Source organism: Suillus fuscotomentosus, assembly GCF_016647785.1.
Source record: "Suillus fuscotomentosus strain FC203 chromosome Unknown F5891scaffold_25, whole genome shotgun sequence".
Lineage (NCBI taxonomy): Eukaryota > Fungi > Basidiomycota > Agaricomycetes > Boletales > Suillaceae > Suillus > Suillus fuscotomentosus.
The window spans coordinates 482,256-498,470 of record NW_024539537.1 but is presented as its reverse complement, the minus strand read 5'-3'; the positions used below and the strand labels follow the sequence as shown (position 1 = coordinate 498,470).

General features: G+C 41.0%; 5 protein-coding genes across 5 annotated transcripts; 3 read left to right on the top strand and 2 right to left on the bottom strand.

The window, feature by feature from the left end:
• Positions 1 to 2,808: 2,808 nt before the first annotated feature.
• F5891DRAFT_1188324 (uncharacterized protein) lies at positions 2,809 to 3,307 on the top strand (the record flags this gene model as incomplete). Its single annotated transcript, XM_041366986.1, has 2 exons — positions 2,809 to 3,025; positions 3,090 to 3,307. 2 exons carry the CDS (start codon positions 2,809 to 2,811, stop codon positions 3,305 to 3,307), a joined length of 435 nt encoding a protein of 144 aa, XP_041226413.1.
• A 3,289-nt stretch (positions 3,308 to 6,596) lies between these two features.
• On the top strand, positions 6,597 to 9,800 carry F5891DRAFT_1225460 (uncharacterized protein; the record flags this gene model as incomplete). Its single annotated transcript, XM_041369497.1, has 12 exons — positions 6,597 to 6,938; positions 6,992 to 7,116; positions 7,482 to 7,678; positions 7,735 to 7,952; positions 8,049 to 8,154; positions 8,202 to 8,347; positions 8,403 to 8,970; positions 9,028 to 9,036; positions 9,087 to 9,297; positions 9,361 to 9,489; positions 9,541 to 9,694; positions 9,756 to 9,800. Exons 1-12 carry the CDS (start codon positions 6,762 to 6,764, stop codon positions 9,798 to 9,800), a joined length of 2,085 nt encoding a protein of 694 aa, XP_041226412.1. The 5' UTR covers positions 6,597 to 6,761.
• Positions 9,801 to 9,844: 44 nt separating this feature from the next.
• On the bottom strand, positions 9,845 to 11,052 carry F5891DRAFT_1188322 (uncharacterized protein; the record flags this gene model as incomplete). Its single annotated transcript, XM_041366985.1, has 4 exons — positions 9,845 to 10,123; positions 10,172 to 10,357; positions 10,412 to 10,591; positions 10,648 to 11,052. The coding sequence occupies 4 exons, from the start codon at positions 11,050 to 11,052 to the stop codon at positions 9,845 to 9,847; spliced, it is 1,050 nt and encodes a 349-aa protein (XP_041226411.1).
• Positions 11,053 to 13,066: 2,014 nt separating this feature from the next.
• F5891DRAFT_951559 (DHS-like NAD/FAD-binding domain-containing protein) lies at positions 13,067 to 14,114 on the top strand (the record flags this gene model as incomplete). The annotated part of the gene is made up of 2 exons (XM_041375051.1): positions 13,067 to 13,174; positions 13,239 to 14,114. Coding segments are annotated over 2 exons (984 nt in total), but the record flags the coding sequence as incomplete, so codon positions are not given.
• A 101-nt stretch (positions 14,115 to 14,215) lies between these two features.
• On the bottom strand, positions 14,216 to 15,880 carry F5891DRAFT_1188321 (uncharacterized protein; the record flags this gene model as incomplete). Its single annotated transcript, XM_041366984.1, has 3 exons — positions 14,216 to 14,488; positions 14,540 to 15,772; positions 15,833 to 15,880. 3 exons carry the CDS (start codon positions 15,878 to 15,880, stop codon positions 14,216 to 14,218), a joined length of 1,554 nt encoding a protein of 517 aa, XP_041226409.1.
• Between the last annotated feature and the right edge of the window lie 335 nt (positions 15,881 to 16,215).

Sequence of the window (16,215 nt, the reverse complement as noted above, 5' to 3'; positions counted from 1 at the left end):
AAACTGATGATCTCAAGCTTGATTGACATTGCTGTTGGTTTCATGCATCCTTTTTTGCTAAAAAAAAACTCACCAGAGTTGAATGCAAGTATTTTTGACACAGAGTTCAATATATGACCAAAGTCTTGATGCAAACTTGGAAGGATAAGTATAAGAACACTCTAATTCTTTCTATAGGTCTTGACTTGGTTGAAGAAGAAGAAGAGCAGATTACACATCAAACTTTCAATTTTGATCATTTACTTTTGAATGGGTTCATTGCAAGTGCATTCAACTAGTCTTGGCTAAGCAGTTAATATGACAGAATCTGAATCTGTCTGCGTGGGTTCAAAATCTGCTAAAGATGAAATTGTTAAGTGATCACCAGAGTCAAAATCTGTGTCTCTTGGACTGTGTAGGTTTGAAACCTGTCAATGATAAATTTTATTTTCTATAAAAACACACCTGGTTTTCTGAGAAACTCATCTTAAATGATCTTAGCCATGTCATTGCCATGACTCTGGTCTGCGTGCTTTTTGAACTCTACACACTCTGAAGGTCTGTATTTTTCAATCCTAAATCCCTCTGAGTATTAGCTGCTTCTTTTGAACTCATAGTTGCTGCATCAAAATCAGCCAATATTTCTATATCTATTTCTCTTAAACTGAGCAGGCTTAAAACCTGTATAATAACATGGTTTTTCTTTTGCCATTAAAACTTGCCTTGAATGCAAGCTCATGAGTCATTCCATCTCATCATTTTGTGTGGTGGTCAAATGCAGATAAATGTGCCTTGAGGGTTCACTTCTGATTGTGTTCATTGGAAGTGCATCTCACTGGTCTTAGCCAAGCAGTCGATATGACAGAATCTAAATCTGTCTGTGTGGGTTCAAAACCTACCAAAGATTGAATTCCCAAGTGATCGCCAGAGTCAAAATCTGTTTCTCTTTGAACTGTGCAGGTTTGAAACCTGCTGATGATAATATTTTTATCCTATGAAATCACACCTTGACAGTCCCTTGTAAAGAGTTTTGTCAAAAACTCATCTTAAATGTTCTCAGCCATGTTATTGCCATAATAGATTCAAAATCTGATTATCCTGGACTAAGCAGGTTTGAAACCCATATAATTGCATTTTTTGTTGTTCATTGAAATATACCTCAAACATTCGCTCATGGATGGTTGTCTCAAAAGCTCATTATAAACAGTCTTGGCCAAGTGGTTGTTACAACAGAATTAAAGTCTGTTTCTCTTGGACTGTGCATGCTTGAAATATGCTGAGTGATACATGTTTTTGACCTGCTCAGTTCAGGAAAATCAGATTTTGACTTTTATAACTCCCAAACTAGGACTGATTGCCAACCTGTAGGCTTTGATTGAAACATAATTTGAATCTATTGTGGCAATGATATGGAAAAGAGCATTTATGATGGGTTTTGAAGAAAACTATCCATGAGGAAATATCAGGGTTTAATTTCATAGAATAAAAATATCATCATCAGTAGGTTTCAAATCTGCAAAGTTCAAGAGACACATATTTTAACTCTGGCAACAACTTGACTAAGACCAATGAAGATCAATGTCTGAGATACTGTCTATGAGCAAACATTCAAGGCACGTTCTCATAGAAAAAATGTGACATTCAACAGGTTTGAAACCTGCTGCATTTCAATAGAAACAGATTTTGATAAAGACATCAGGCTTCTCCTGGGCCTCTGCTTCAAGACCTGTTTATCCAGCAATTGCTCAAAAAAAGTGCTGATGGCAGACCATCACAGTGGGCCGATGATGTTTGTGATGTCTTGGGATTAACAACCAGATCATGAGTGACAACTGACAATGGAAGAATCACATATGGTCGGGCTCAAGGGAAATGTTAGAACTGACAAAATGCAGGATAAGTGTATCTTGAGGATTCACTTTTGAATGGATTCATTGGGAGTACATCTAACTGGTCTTAGCCAAGCAGTTAATACAACAGTGTCAAAATCTGTCTGTGTAGGTTCAAAACCTGTCAAAGATGAAATTGCAAGTGATCATCAGAGTCAAAATCTGTTTCTCTTGGAATGTGCAGGTTTGAAACCTGCCAATGATGATATTCATTTCTTTTTAATGCAACCCCACCCTATCTCATACCAAGCACTGCATTTTTGTGTGTGCCCTACATTACACATCCATCTATTGTCCAATCTGATAATGCTGGTATATTTTCATCATTTCATTTTTATGTCATGCTGAATGATACTCCCAGCTACAGACCACAATGTATAGATGCAAGAGAAGCATTCTCGCTACATTCTGCTGCAAACATAGTACAAAGCAGTCACACCTGGGCTGCATCGAAAAAGATAAAACAAACATGAATGATATCACTTTGATCAATACTCTGAAATGTCTAACTGTCCCTATTCGCGTGCACTTGGGTCTCTGAGAATCTATACGCTGCAAAATATTTTGCAAGCAGGTTTTGAATCTGCATAATTTGAAAGAAACAGATTTTGACTCTGTTGCAACATCCACTTGGCTAAGACCAGTGATATGAAATGTCAAGGTGCAATTTCATGGAATAAAAATGTTTTCATTGGCAGGTTTTAAACCAACACATTCCAAGAGAAACAGATTTTGACTCTGGTGATCACTTGGCAATTTGATCTTTGGTAGGTTTCGAACCCACAGAGACAGATTTAGATTCTGTTGTATCAACTGCTCAACTAAGACCAATGAGATACACTTCTAATGAATTCATTTAGAAGTGAATTCTCAAGTCGCATTCATCTACATTTTGTCAGTTCTTTCAATAGCATGGTCACTGTTGATTCTTTTATCCTTGATGCAAACTTGGAATGATAAGCACAAGAGCAATTTAATTCTCTTCAAAGCTCTTGACTTGGTTGAAGAAGAAGAGCAGATTACACATCAAACTTTCAAGTTTGATCCTGATGACCTAGGGAATGAGAAAGAATACACATCCGTCAAGGCTCATATTCAAGAAAAAGATTCAAAAGAGCCATCTGACAACTATTCGCTCATGTACAAGGTTGAGACCTGTTCATTCGTCATCATGTTGCTCTCCTGGTGACCAAAACTGAATGTGCATCTGAACACAGACAGCTTTCTTCAAAGGTCTTGACTTGGTTGAAGAAGAAGAGCAGATTACACATCAAACTTTCAAGTTTGATCCTGATGACCTGGGAAATGAGGAAAAATACACATCTGTCAAGGAAAAGATTCACAAGAGCCATCTGACAACTATTCACTTACATATAAGGTTGAGGTGCACTGTGTTTGAGACCCTTTCATCATCATGTCGCTCTTCTCTCGCTTTTTGAAAGTGTTGTATCGCAGTCTGTATTCAATTCATCTGTTTAGCTGAGGGAAAACATTGTGAGTGACAGGGAACAGTAGACTTGCAGATTCACGTTTGAATGTTTTTTTTAAACATGTGTCCAAATGGTGTTAGTCAGACAGTTGCTACAACAGAATCCAAATCTGTTTCAAATCTGCATGTGTGGGTTCAAAACCTGCTAAAGATGCAATTCCCAGTGATTATCAGAGTCAAAATCTGTTTCTTTTGGACATTGCAGGTTTGAAATCTACCAATGATGAAATTCATTTTTTTAATGAAACCACACCTTAACATATGCTCATGGTCATCCTGACAGAATAACAATCTGTTTCTATTGGAGTGCAACAGGTTTGAAACCTGTTGAATGTCGCATTTTTTCCTTAAGAACATGTCTTGAATATCTGCTGATAGACAGTATCTCAAACATTGATCTTCACCAGCCTTGGTCAAGTTGTCGCCAGAGTCAAAATCTGTTTCTCTTGCACTTTGCAGGTTTCAAACCTGCCAGTGGTAATATTTTTATTCTATGCAATTATACACTGACATTTCCTAATGTGATTACAAAAATATCAGAGCTCAGCATTCAGTGAATTCATGCATTCATGATATGGTGGTCTCCATACATGTCATTTCCCACCAAGTTACATATATTTATATACTCCCTTCACAAGCACTTTGGCTCTGCCTTGTGGGATCATGTTTAGTGAGGCGTGTGTACCTCTGTTTCTGGATTTTGTAACTTAGCTTTCTACAGTGCACTACCACTGTATGGTTTATCATTATGAGCCATAGATAGTAGCTATTGGAATATAGTAATCAAGAAGTTAACAGAAGAACTAAGAAGAAAAGTCAGACTGGATATCTGTATAGTTTCCTACCCCCAAAGTGCCCTATGTTGCACATAATTCCATCAATGTGTCCAATTCAACCTCACTGGTATGTTTCTGTCACTTTATTTTCAAATCAGACCATATTATGCTTTGGACTTTAATGATGTGATCATTTGTGTGTCATGAACTCTTATTACATATTTTACCTACTCTCTTTGCAAGCACTTTGGCTCCAGTTCATGTTTTTAAATATAAGCTTCCTACACCACACTATCAGTGTATATGATCTCTGGTCAACCCCTTTCCCTTCTAGTGGCTGTTTGAATGGTGGGACAGACCATGTTTGTGCTGCACATGCAGAGTCTGTCCATAACCACTGACCTGCACCCAAAAAATTGTCTGGATACTGTGCAACCCTTGTGTGACAAAAAATGTTTGAATCATGAAGGCTTCTGGGTACACCAATCACATAACCGACAAGACAGAGATTGTGAGGTAAAATAACAACCTCAAAAAATGTAAGCACACCATCAATGAGCGATCTTTTTTATTCCTCAAGATCCTCCTGATCAAGTGAATCAAAGTGAATTATGTCGTCATGATGCTTCAAGATAGAGATCACAACTTGTTTAATGCAATTGTAGATCATTCCAATAGATACTCCTGCAAAATCTGCCAAGTCCTCTATTGTTGCAGCATTGCCATAGTACCTGATGCCATTGAGGAAAATTGCAAGCTGAATTGAGACAGGGAGTTGTGGGTTATTAGATTGGTTATAAAAGATTTTATGTCCCTCAAGGGGGTTGATAAAATTATCAGATATTCAAGAGATGTTCTTGTGGAAAAAATGCAACATTCAACAGGTTTCAAACCTGTTTCACACCAATAGAAACAGATTTTGATTCTGTCAGGATAACCATTTGACTGAACACAACTCTGACAAGCTTGTAAGCAAACCGACCATGAGCATATGTAAAGGTGTGGTTTCATAAAAAATGAAATTTATCATTGGCAGGTTTTTATCCTACACAGTCCAAGATAAACAGATTTTGACTCTGATGATCACTCGACAATTTCATCTTTAGCAGGTTTTGAACCCACGCAGACAGATTTGGATTCTGTCGTATTTAACTGCTTTGCTAAGAACAGTTAGAAGCATTTTTAAAGAAAACATTCAGAAGTGAATCTGCAAGGCAAGTCTACCATTCCCTGTCACTCGTAATGTTTTCCCTCAGCTGAATGAATGAATTAAATATAGACTGCAATACAGCACTTTCAAAAAGCAAGAGGAGAGCAACATGATGACGAATGAACAGGTCTCAACCTTGTACATGAGCGAATAGTTGTCAGATGGCTCTTTTGAATCTTTTTCTTGAATATGAGCCTTGACGGATGTGTATTCTTTCTCATTCCCTAGGTCATCAGGATCAAACTTGAAAGTTTGATGTGTAATCTGCTCTTCTTCTTCAACCAAGTCAAGAGCTTTGAAGAGAATTAAATTGCTCTTGTGCTTATCATTCCAAGTTTGCATCAAGGATAAAAGAATCAACAGTGACCATGCTATTGAAAGAACTGACAAAATGTAGATGAATGCGACTTGAGAATTCACTTCTAAATGAATTCATTAGAAGTGTATCTCATTGGTCTTAGTTGAGCAGTTGATACAACAGAATCTAAATCTGTCTCTGTGGGTTCGAAACCTACCAAAGATCAAATTGCCAAGTGATCACCAGAGTCAAAATCTGTTTCTCTTGGAATGTGTTGGTTTAAAACCTGCCAATGAAAACATTTTTATTCCATGAAATTGCACCTTGACATTTCATATCACTGGTCTTAGCCAAGTGGATGTTGCAACAGAGTCAAAATCTGTTTCTTTCAAATTATGCAGATTCAAAACCTGCTTGCAAAATATTTTGCAGCGTATAGATTCTCAGAGACCCAAGTGCACGCGAATAGGGACAGTTAGACATTTCAGAGTATTGATCAAAGTGATATCATTCATGTTTGTTTTATCTTTTTCGATGCAGCCCAGGTGTGACTGCTTTGTACTATGTTTGCAGCAGAATGTAGCGAGAATGCTTCTCTTGCATCTATACATTGTGGTCTGTAGCTGGGAGTATCATTCAGCATGACATAAAAATGAAATGATGAAAATATACCAGCATTATCAGATTGGACAATAGATGGATGTGTAATGTAGGGCACACACAAAAATGCAGTGCTTGGTATGAGATAGGGTGGGGTTGCATTAAAAAGAAATGAATATCATCATTGGCAGGTTTCAAACCTGCACATTCCAAGAGAAACAGATTTTGACTCTGATGATCACTTGCAATTTCATCTTTGACAGGTTTTGAACCTACACAGACAGATTTTGACACTGTTGTATTAACTGCTTGGCTAAGACCAGTTAGATGTACTCCCAATGAATCCATTCAAAAGTGAATCTAGCGAATCACGTCCCCCGTGCTCCATCAAGGGCAAGAGGGCATTTTCACTGCAAGATATCATCATTCTCAATCCGGGTCTATATTCCACGACTCGGACACAGGGAGTGATCATGGTCACGGCTTCTCTTACTCGTCTTCTCCTTCTCCTGTTTCCCGTATGCCTGACACATTTGGTACTCAGACGTTCAGTAGTGATGGGCCCTCGATCATGGAGGAAGATGATGATGTGTCATCGGGGCCTAAGATGTCATCCGATTATGCTCTGCGTGCAGTTTTCATTTGGTTTACTACTCTTGCGGAGGCAAAAATGAATGTGTTCCTTCGTGAAACGCTGGTATTTACTTTCTTTTCGAATTCGTCGGGCACACGTCATTCACGCGCTTTTAGGATGATGAACCTGTATTATCGAACTTCATGGGTCCCTCGCTGGATCCCAAGGTTGATGACCTGATGGGCTCTTTGGGAAAGATAGCTCAGAAACGGGGCGCTGGAGACACTGTCATAATGAAAATGTTAGTGCCGACATAACTAAAACCATGCTAGCCAATCGTCTCTATTGATACACAGTCAGGAACCGTCTATCTTGCTGAATGAACAAAAGTTGCTGGCATCAATATACATCACATGTTGTGCTCTGATTGCTGTTTTGTCCGTTTTGTTGAAAGACCCTGGGCGATACACTGGGATTTACCTAAGAGGAAATAATGTTTGAGTGGTTCAAGAGACCGAACTTGAAGCTCCTTGCGCAGTCAGCCAATCATCGGCTTAATGCTGAACTGCATGCCGCGCTACCCGGACACTTGGCAAATGTTCGGTGAGCATGGTGTCTTTACCGCATCACTATGGGCATATACTCGGCTAATATGTTCATCATCAGGATGGGAATCCTCGAGAACCGACCACATTCAATCGGAGCAATATACTTTGCAATCAATGATCTGCCTCGGGACCAGTGCTTCCTTCAGATAAACGTCATCTGTGCTGCTGTTTTACCAGGACCGAAAGAGCCTAACGTCCAGCAGATCAATCACTGCCTTGAACCATCAACGAAGGAGATGATGCTCCTTCAAAACAGTAACTTCGATAGATTTCGCTTATTTATTTATTTATTATCAGCCATATAACTCCAGGCATCAAAATGGACATTATCGACGAGGATGAACCAGCTAACATCTACGCAGACAATCAGATCCTTGATTGTGACATGCCAGCTGCCCACAAGTTGTTGGGAACAGCAGGCCACTCACATGACATGCACCCGTGTCTCTATTGTGATACCGACATCACAAAAATCAACACACGGGAAGGCTATGACTACAGTAGTACCTTTTTCATGCGGGATTCACAGGTATTGAATGTCATTGCAGGCTGGACAGCGACAGATAATGATCATCTTCTCCGACAATCATTCTATTCATGACATGCCAATCCTATCCGGCGGAAGGCTATTCTCGATGATCACGGAGTTCGCTGGAGCACACTTAACCTCATCGCTGGCTGGTTTCCCTCAAAGAAGACCGCACTCGACTTCATGCATTGCATATTTCTGGGTACGTGATGTTAACTTGTTGACGAGCAAAGCTGATGAAGATACTAGGCATCATTGCTCATCTATTCATGCGTGTTTTATTTGGAGGTTATATGTTCTCCGGTGCTGGAGGCAGAAACTTGCCGAAGCAGCGCTTCGAGAACCTTATCAACAGTGTTAAATGGCCGAGTCATATCACACGTCTTCCCAAGAATGTATGTTGGTTTACGTTCCTCAAATTGGATTGGCACTAAGTACATTTTTTGGCAGCTCGGTGAGAACCAATCGCTAAAGAAAGCAGACGAGTGCAGAAGACTACTGACAATCACACCCGTGCTACTATGGTGGTCCTGGAAGGATGAGAACGACGATATTCCGGACATGGAGCCCCCTCAGCCACCCAATACTCAAGCACTGGAATTTTCACGCAACTGCCGGTGCATCTATGATGCCGTGTTACTTCTATGTGCAGCTGTCCGTCTTCTTGCAACTCGATCAATATCGATGTCCCAAGCACACATTGGACAGTCTTTTTTGTCCCAGTACTGCCTTCGTTGCCTCGAGCTCAACATCCATCTCATGATCAATCACCATGCATCAATGCATATCGCGGACATGATCAAGGCTTACGGACCTGTGTATTTATGGTGGTTGTTCGCGTTCGAGCGCTTCAATGGGATGCTGGAACGTGTCAATCACAATGGACATGATGGTGGCCGAATGGAGTTGACACTGATGCGTCATTGGGTTCAGACCCACTTAATATACAAGTATACTCTCTCGCTTCCACCCGACACTCACGCGATAGAACGAGAGACACTCAACGAGATTCTCAAGAGTCAAGCCCAGTAATGAGGGAGTATGATGTCAGATATTGCTGTGTATCAGAGTGAAGCTGCTCAAGGTATGTTCTATTCTATGCTTTGACTCCGAGTCTATTAACCAACTCCTCAGATAATGTCCGACTTCCACTTCACCAAGCAAAGTTCATCAATCTTCGAACATTTGGACCTGAAGGTGTCCTTTATCCACTGCTTATATCGTACTGCCGAGTTCTCTGGCCCGATCTTAACATCGTCGACGACTTCTCGCTTGACGATGACACAGTCTTCTTTGCATTGAAGGTTGCCCGTGCCCTCACATATATCCGAAAGGATGGTATTAGGTATGGTTGCATGACCAACAGACGAACACAGACAGACGCATATGGTTTCATTTCCTGTGGTAGATCCCGTCTTCCCGCTGAGATAACCACACTCCTTGCTGTTGGCATTCAAGACAACGTACCTCATGTTTGTGCCCTTGTCCGACGTCTCAAATCCGATGAAAATATTCCGCTGATGCCCTGGGCACTTTAGTGAGTCTGGACCTCGTTTCTCACCAGATTTAACATTAACTTGAATGGTAGTGAAAGTACTCTTGGCATCCATACCTCATATGCGAACGACTACCACCCATATGAAATAATCCCAGTCTCCCGCATCACAAGCCCACTCGCACTTATTCCAGTACACTCTAACATTGTCAAGAAACATCTTTGGATTTCGGTATCATTTGACCATGTACAAGATTCAGTTAATTATGGTATTGACTCGGAGACAACTGACATTTTTTGTCCTTTAGTCAGGAACGGAGCCCGAGGATTTCTTTGATGATGACGACGATTGAGCTCAATGCCACGAGACTGGATATACAAGGTGCGCACCTTCTGATTAATCTTCAAAGTCGCTATCAACACTGTTGTCAACCATCTGATTTGCAATTGATGTGCTTGCGACAGGCTGTGCAGGCACCGTGTTCTTTGGCTGAGTTGGCTCCTCATCAACATCAATCGCTCTCGCTTTCCCCTTGTCCTTTTTCGATCCTGCTTTTTTCTTGCCCTTCCCCGGCTTCGTATTCCCTTTGTCTACCAATTTCACTCTCCTACGCGCAGCAACCTCTTTCTTTTGGATCTTGACACGCTTCTGGACGGATATGGTTTCTTCAGGGTCCTTCGGATTGCCTCATGCTTTCCCATTGTTGACAACAAACGCCGGCACATCATACTTTTGATTCTCTGGCTGTGCAAGCCACTCCTGCGATACCATCCACCTCCTCGCATGATGTTCAACCTTCTGAATCTCCAGAATAGTGACATCGAGTGTCTTGCCTCGCACCCGAATAGTGTAATGTTTCGGTGGATGAGGGTCCTGTTGAGCATCGACAGCAGCAATAAATTGGTTTCTCTGTTATACAAGGTGAGTCAGCACTTGGAATCCCACCACCCAATCATTGCTTACCTGCTCACTGGCCCAGACCCAAGGACAAGAGATGTATCTTCTGGTGAGATGTCCTTCTTCATTTGTCTCATCGTCGTCTTCTGACATGAGCTGGGGGATAAGGGCAGTCTTGAAGGCATCAGTCTTGAACTCTGAATCATCAGATAATGCGGCGAATTTCTGTTCGCGAACCTCGCATTTCTGTGGACCCTCAGCCACTGTCATAGGTAACATTGTCACTGCTAGTAAGTACTTACACCTTGTTGTCGACTCTGACGCACGCCCTTTGACAGTTTCGCATCCCGTAATGTGCCTTGGTTTTCGGAAGCCTCTGTTGTGGTGGTTATGCGAGATGATAACAGCAGCTTGGCTGCCCATAACGCTTTCTGCAAATCTTGGTATTTGGTCTGCACACGATCAAGCAATTCTTCGTCGCTAATTGCACGCAATGCCTTTGCAGATGCAGGACTAAACTCGGCGCCCTTCGCACAAATGTATCTGAAGATCGTCTGGAGACCTCGATAGTTATCTTCGTGAGTATGACTTTCCCCCCAGCGGAATCGGAAGAGCTTTTCACTAGTCGCACTATCCACAGGCCACTGTTCACCATCTTTTTGCCACCAAGGCAGATCTTTCGCAGTTAATTTCACAGTACCAAGCATATGTGAAAACACATGACGTATAACGGCATGTGTTCAAACACATGAGCATTATTTTTGAAATCATAGTTATATACTCACCAGCAGCCCAGGATCACGCTTCGCTTCCACATCAGGGAAACGTAATTCATTACACATGATTACAGAGTGCTATGAAGCGCTCCGTAGCACTCTGTAGCACGATCTCACCTGCTGATGCAGGATCGCCTCCATCCTTGCTTCATCCTCATCTTCTTCGTTGTCTTCATCACTGGATTCCCCATCCCCATGTCCTTTTTCGACCGTCTGCAACGCGTTTCGCCAACTTCATTTCAAAATCTTGTTGCATGTCATCGAGGCGCTTCTCGCACGAGTTGTGTATGGATTGGATCGTGATGTTCTGGTGAGCAACAACCTCTAAAAGATCGTGTTGGCTCAGGCACTGAGCGAGTTGTTTCTCTAGCTCGGTCACTCGCTGTTTAACTGCTTCCAACGCTGAGACTACTGCGGTCTTCAATAGCTTTGCACTCTCTCCCGACTTTTCTGCAGCTGACGGCAAGCCTCGGGGCTGATACAATGGTGGAATCGCTCCTATGTTTCCGTCGTAAGGGGCTGCTGAGAAACTGCCTGGTTACGGGAAACCAGAAGGAAACTGGAAATCGCTGTAGCTCAAATCCATGGTGTAGAGAAGACGAACAACTCGGAATGATAATGGCTTCTGTTCCCTGCTGTAGCACTTATATTATGTTGCGCGCCATGTCTGGGCCATCCAATGTATCACCTTCTTGAACCCGGGAATGAGAAGAGACATTCAGCATTGAGCATTTATCAATCTTGTCGTGAAGCAACAGCTTTCAAAGAAGATCCCAACATGTGCCTCGAACAGGTATTTTAAAGGAAGTGTTCGTGAATTGCTCCGCATATTCCTATGAGAATCCGTGTAAAGTCTGTATTTCCCTATACAATTTCTAGACGTGTATTTTCACGGGTAATTCTAGCATATTGTCGAGAAATCTCACAATTTCTTCACCTTTCTCTTGAGTATTAATCTCGATCATTGTGCTGTATTTGTTGGAGCTCATACCTATTGCAATTAAAATGATTGCAACTGGATCAAGTTCTGAGGTGTAAGTTAGAAAATTCAGTCATCTTCAAATTGAGGACATCATGATGCTGGAATATCCATCTGACTCATCCAACCCATCTGATCCACTTGCATGTGTAATGCACATCTTATGGTCACAACATACTACCACATGACTCATTGCACCACTGTAACCATGGCTACTACTGGTACCCAGCTGGCATAAGTAACACTCTCTCCTAGTACATTGTTGAATCCCAGGAGCCTTTTTAGAATGGATTGAGGCTCAAGGGATGAGGTGGAGGACCCATTGTAGTATTCATTCAATTATGAACACTTAAGAGGTTTAAAAATATGAAATATATAACATTTAATGACATTAAGTGATATAGTGAAAGAATTACAAAAATAATTGAGTGTGCTGTGTGCAACAGGAAGCATAAAGGTTTTGGCAATGCATGCAGTGACTGCATGCACATGCTTACCTATTTTGGTTATCATTTAACACATCACTGTCATATCAGATATGTAGGAACTGCACATAATGCTAAGTCAGCATGGGCTGGATGTCTGGATATTCTAGAATCAAAATATTCTGTTTAAATCAAGCCCAATTTAGCCTAAGTCCAAATTAAACCAACTTTTACAGCAAATGATGATTCATAAGAAATATATTATATCTATCTATTAACTGTGAGAGTCAGGTGATTTTGTTGATTATTGTGGCTTGCATTGCTTGAGCTATATCAATTTTTTTAAGCCTGTTCTCATTACAGTGCTAGAAGTTCAGATATACCATGGTAGTGCAAATTCCTTTGGATTATAAAACTTCATCAGAAGCTATTTCAGCAGTCATTTCCTCAATCTTAGAAGCTAGGAATCTGATCGTTATATGTGGTAGGTCTCTCACATGTATATATATTGAAGAATCTGTCCTGAATTACAAGGAATGCAGGAGCAGGAGTTTCAGTATCAGCAGGAATTCCTGATTTCTGTTCTTCACAAGGGCTGTTTACCACTGGAGTACTGAGTAAGGATTTGCTGGATGCAAATGTTTGGAAGGTGCCTTTTCTGTAGTTCACTCATCATTGTCATCTAACTATTGATTTCATAACATTTGACTCAGACAACCACAAAGGCATCTTCTTTATGCAAAATATTAGCAAAAATGCATCAAGAATGTTCTCAAGCATCTCCAACTCCTTTTCATCTGGCTCTCAAAATGTTGGACAAAAAAGGTGGTCTGCTCCGGGTCTACATACAAAACATAGACCTTCTGGAATCAAAGGCAGGCCTATCATTTGGAATGCCTGAGATGCACAGTCCTCAAGATATGCCCAGATGCATTCCCTTGCATGGTACATTAGAGACACTGGCATGTATCAAGTGCTGCTACCAGTCACCATTGCACTTACATGTTTCAACTCTGGTCACTGGCTGCTTACCACTATGTCCAGCCTGTGAGCAGATTGAACATGAGAGAAGAATCATCCACAAGCGTCCCCGTGCATCAGGAATATTAATTCCAACAATAGTCCTCTATGATCAGCCACATCCAGCTGCAGATCATCTGGCACAAGCCATCATGAGGGATGCAAATGGTGACTCTAGAAAAGTAAAACCAGATGTTTTACTGGTTGCTGGCACCAGCCTCAAGATTCCAGGTATCATTGCTGCAGTACACAAGTTTGCTCAAGTAGTCTCTCAGGAGTCCAGAGGTGGATACAGATCCATCTATCTAGATCAGAAACCACTCTCATCAAAATGGAATGATATTTTTGATACTTGGATGTCAGGTGATCTGCAGATTTTTGCTCAACATTTAATAAGATCCTTCAGCCATCAGTTTGACCAATCCATAGATGATGCTATTTGCTCTAAAGACTCCACAACTATATCTATCTTGGTGCAAGATCTTCCATCTGAAGCCATATTCTTCTTGAAAGGCAAGAATTATATTTTTCTAGATGTAGATCATCCATTTTACATACCTGAGATCTAGATCTTGCTTAGTTTTTTTATGTCCAAGAGCATACTGTCTGAGATAATTTTTCAAAAATTTGAAATACTAGTACATGAATAAATCTGGAGGCATATACATTATTATGTTGAATAGATGCTAACATCAGAGTCATCTGCCTTTTTATCAGCTTCCTCTCCACTTCCATCATAGTTAAATAATGAATCCATTTCAGATTGATTATCATCTGCAGCATCAATATCCTTCTGGCCAAGCAGTGAATTTATTTCAGAGGCATTGGTGTCTGAATGATATTCCAGCTCTACTTTGAGTTTTTTGTTGGATTTATTCTTGACACTTGTCACAGAAGCTGTTGTGTGATGTGATGAAGACCAGTTCTGATTAGAATCAGTATTCTAATAGTGAACAAGATAAGTGATCTGTGAAGTTATGTGATTTAATTATACCTTGGTGTGTCTAGTTGGTGGCTTTCTAGTTCTTTTGGACTTTGTAGAATGGCGGTCTACTTGGATCTTTCTTTGTTTTAGTTTATCTCTCCTGGGATTCCGCTCTTGCAAGGTCATGATGGTAAGACGGAAATCTTGAGGTCTTCTGATCACAGCTGGCCTTTTGACAGTCCTCTTTCTTCCTCCAATTTTTTGTATTCTGTAGAAACCTGGGTTGGTCACTATCTTGATGCTGTCCTCACCAGATGCCAGAGTCCAAGTAGAGCCAGGACTTTTTGCAGTGGGTTTGTTGGCATCTGGAAGACATTGAAGATTGGCAAATAATATATCCAGTCTGTCATGAAGATGCTGCAACTGGGTTTCTGGCAGTTCAGAGCACATCTTATGATAGTGTGCAATATATCCCTCTGTCCAATAAATCTTCCACTTTGATGACTGGGGTGGGGTGGAGTTTTTATCTGGGAAAAATATAGTCCTTCTCTGGACAAATGACAGATGAGGACGGCCAGGTTTGTCTCCCTCTAGTCCAGCACTGCAGGCCTGAAATTTGATGGAAATAATCAATTGATTTACCCTGTCCAAGGACCAGCAGGTCATGGCTTCCTGGAGATTATCACAGATCCTGGGATTGATAGTGATAACATCCATAAATTCATTGGTGGTCTGTACTCCACCTAGCTGCAACCAAAACTCCCTGGTGAACTGAATGAATAGCATGCCAATATCCATATCTCCTGAATACCAAATTGGATTATAAATCCAAGGCCTTATTAGAAGTTGAGGATGTTCTTCAATCATCTGCACCACATTCTTCCAGCTAGGTTGTAGACTAATAGGCCACTCATCAGAGATTGTTGTAGGATTTTGTAAAGCAAAGGATTTGGGATGGCTTTTGACATTGGCACCCATGATTTTATGAATCTGAGCACTGTCTTCTTTGATGATCTTGTCTTCTATATTATAAAGAAAGAGCATGCCATTATGGTCACAAATTCTTTCAACATCTAGACTTTGGAGGGCCTGCCTCAGATGGGCATCCATCACAATAGGAGTGGAAGTCAGAGACCTCAGGAGATGACACAAGATGCTGGTTTGAATGCCATAGTTGAGGGGTTTGTGTGTTTTTAGAGATTTTTGAGCATATCTCAAGCCTTCAAGTCTAGCATCCATGAGGCCAAACCAAATATGAGAAGGGATCCAAAGAATAGGTTGAGATTTCAGAAAAGCTTCAGCCTGATCATTATAATTGTACATGAGTAAGATAAAGCATGAAGTTGATGACTAAATACCTACCTGCTCTTTTAAATAGGGAAGCACCTTCAAAGCAGCCTGTCCACTCATTCTATACTCATCTCTACATCCATAAGCTCTTTAAGAAGCACCTCCACTGTAGATTTCATGCATCCATTGGCATTCTTTAAGGTATCCATCTGTAAGATGATAGCCATCCCTATCAGAAATGCACTTGGGTCGATTGTTATTAGGTCTAATAGCCTCATAGTACAGCTGGTAAGCTGATTGAAAGCAGGTTTGGCTAGATCTTGCATTGGCCAAGAGCATTTCTGCCTGAATTCCTCCATATCTTCCCAAAGTGTTGGTGTGGTGAGTGATATTTTTTCTAAAGCCTCTTTTCTGAAAAGAAGCCTTCAAAGTATCAAGCCTCCAAAGACCCACAA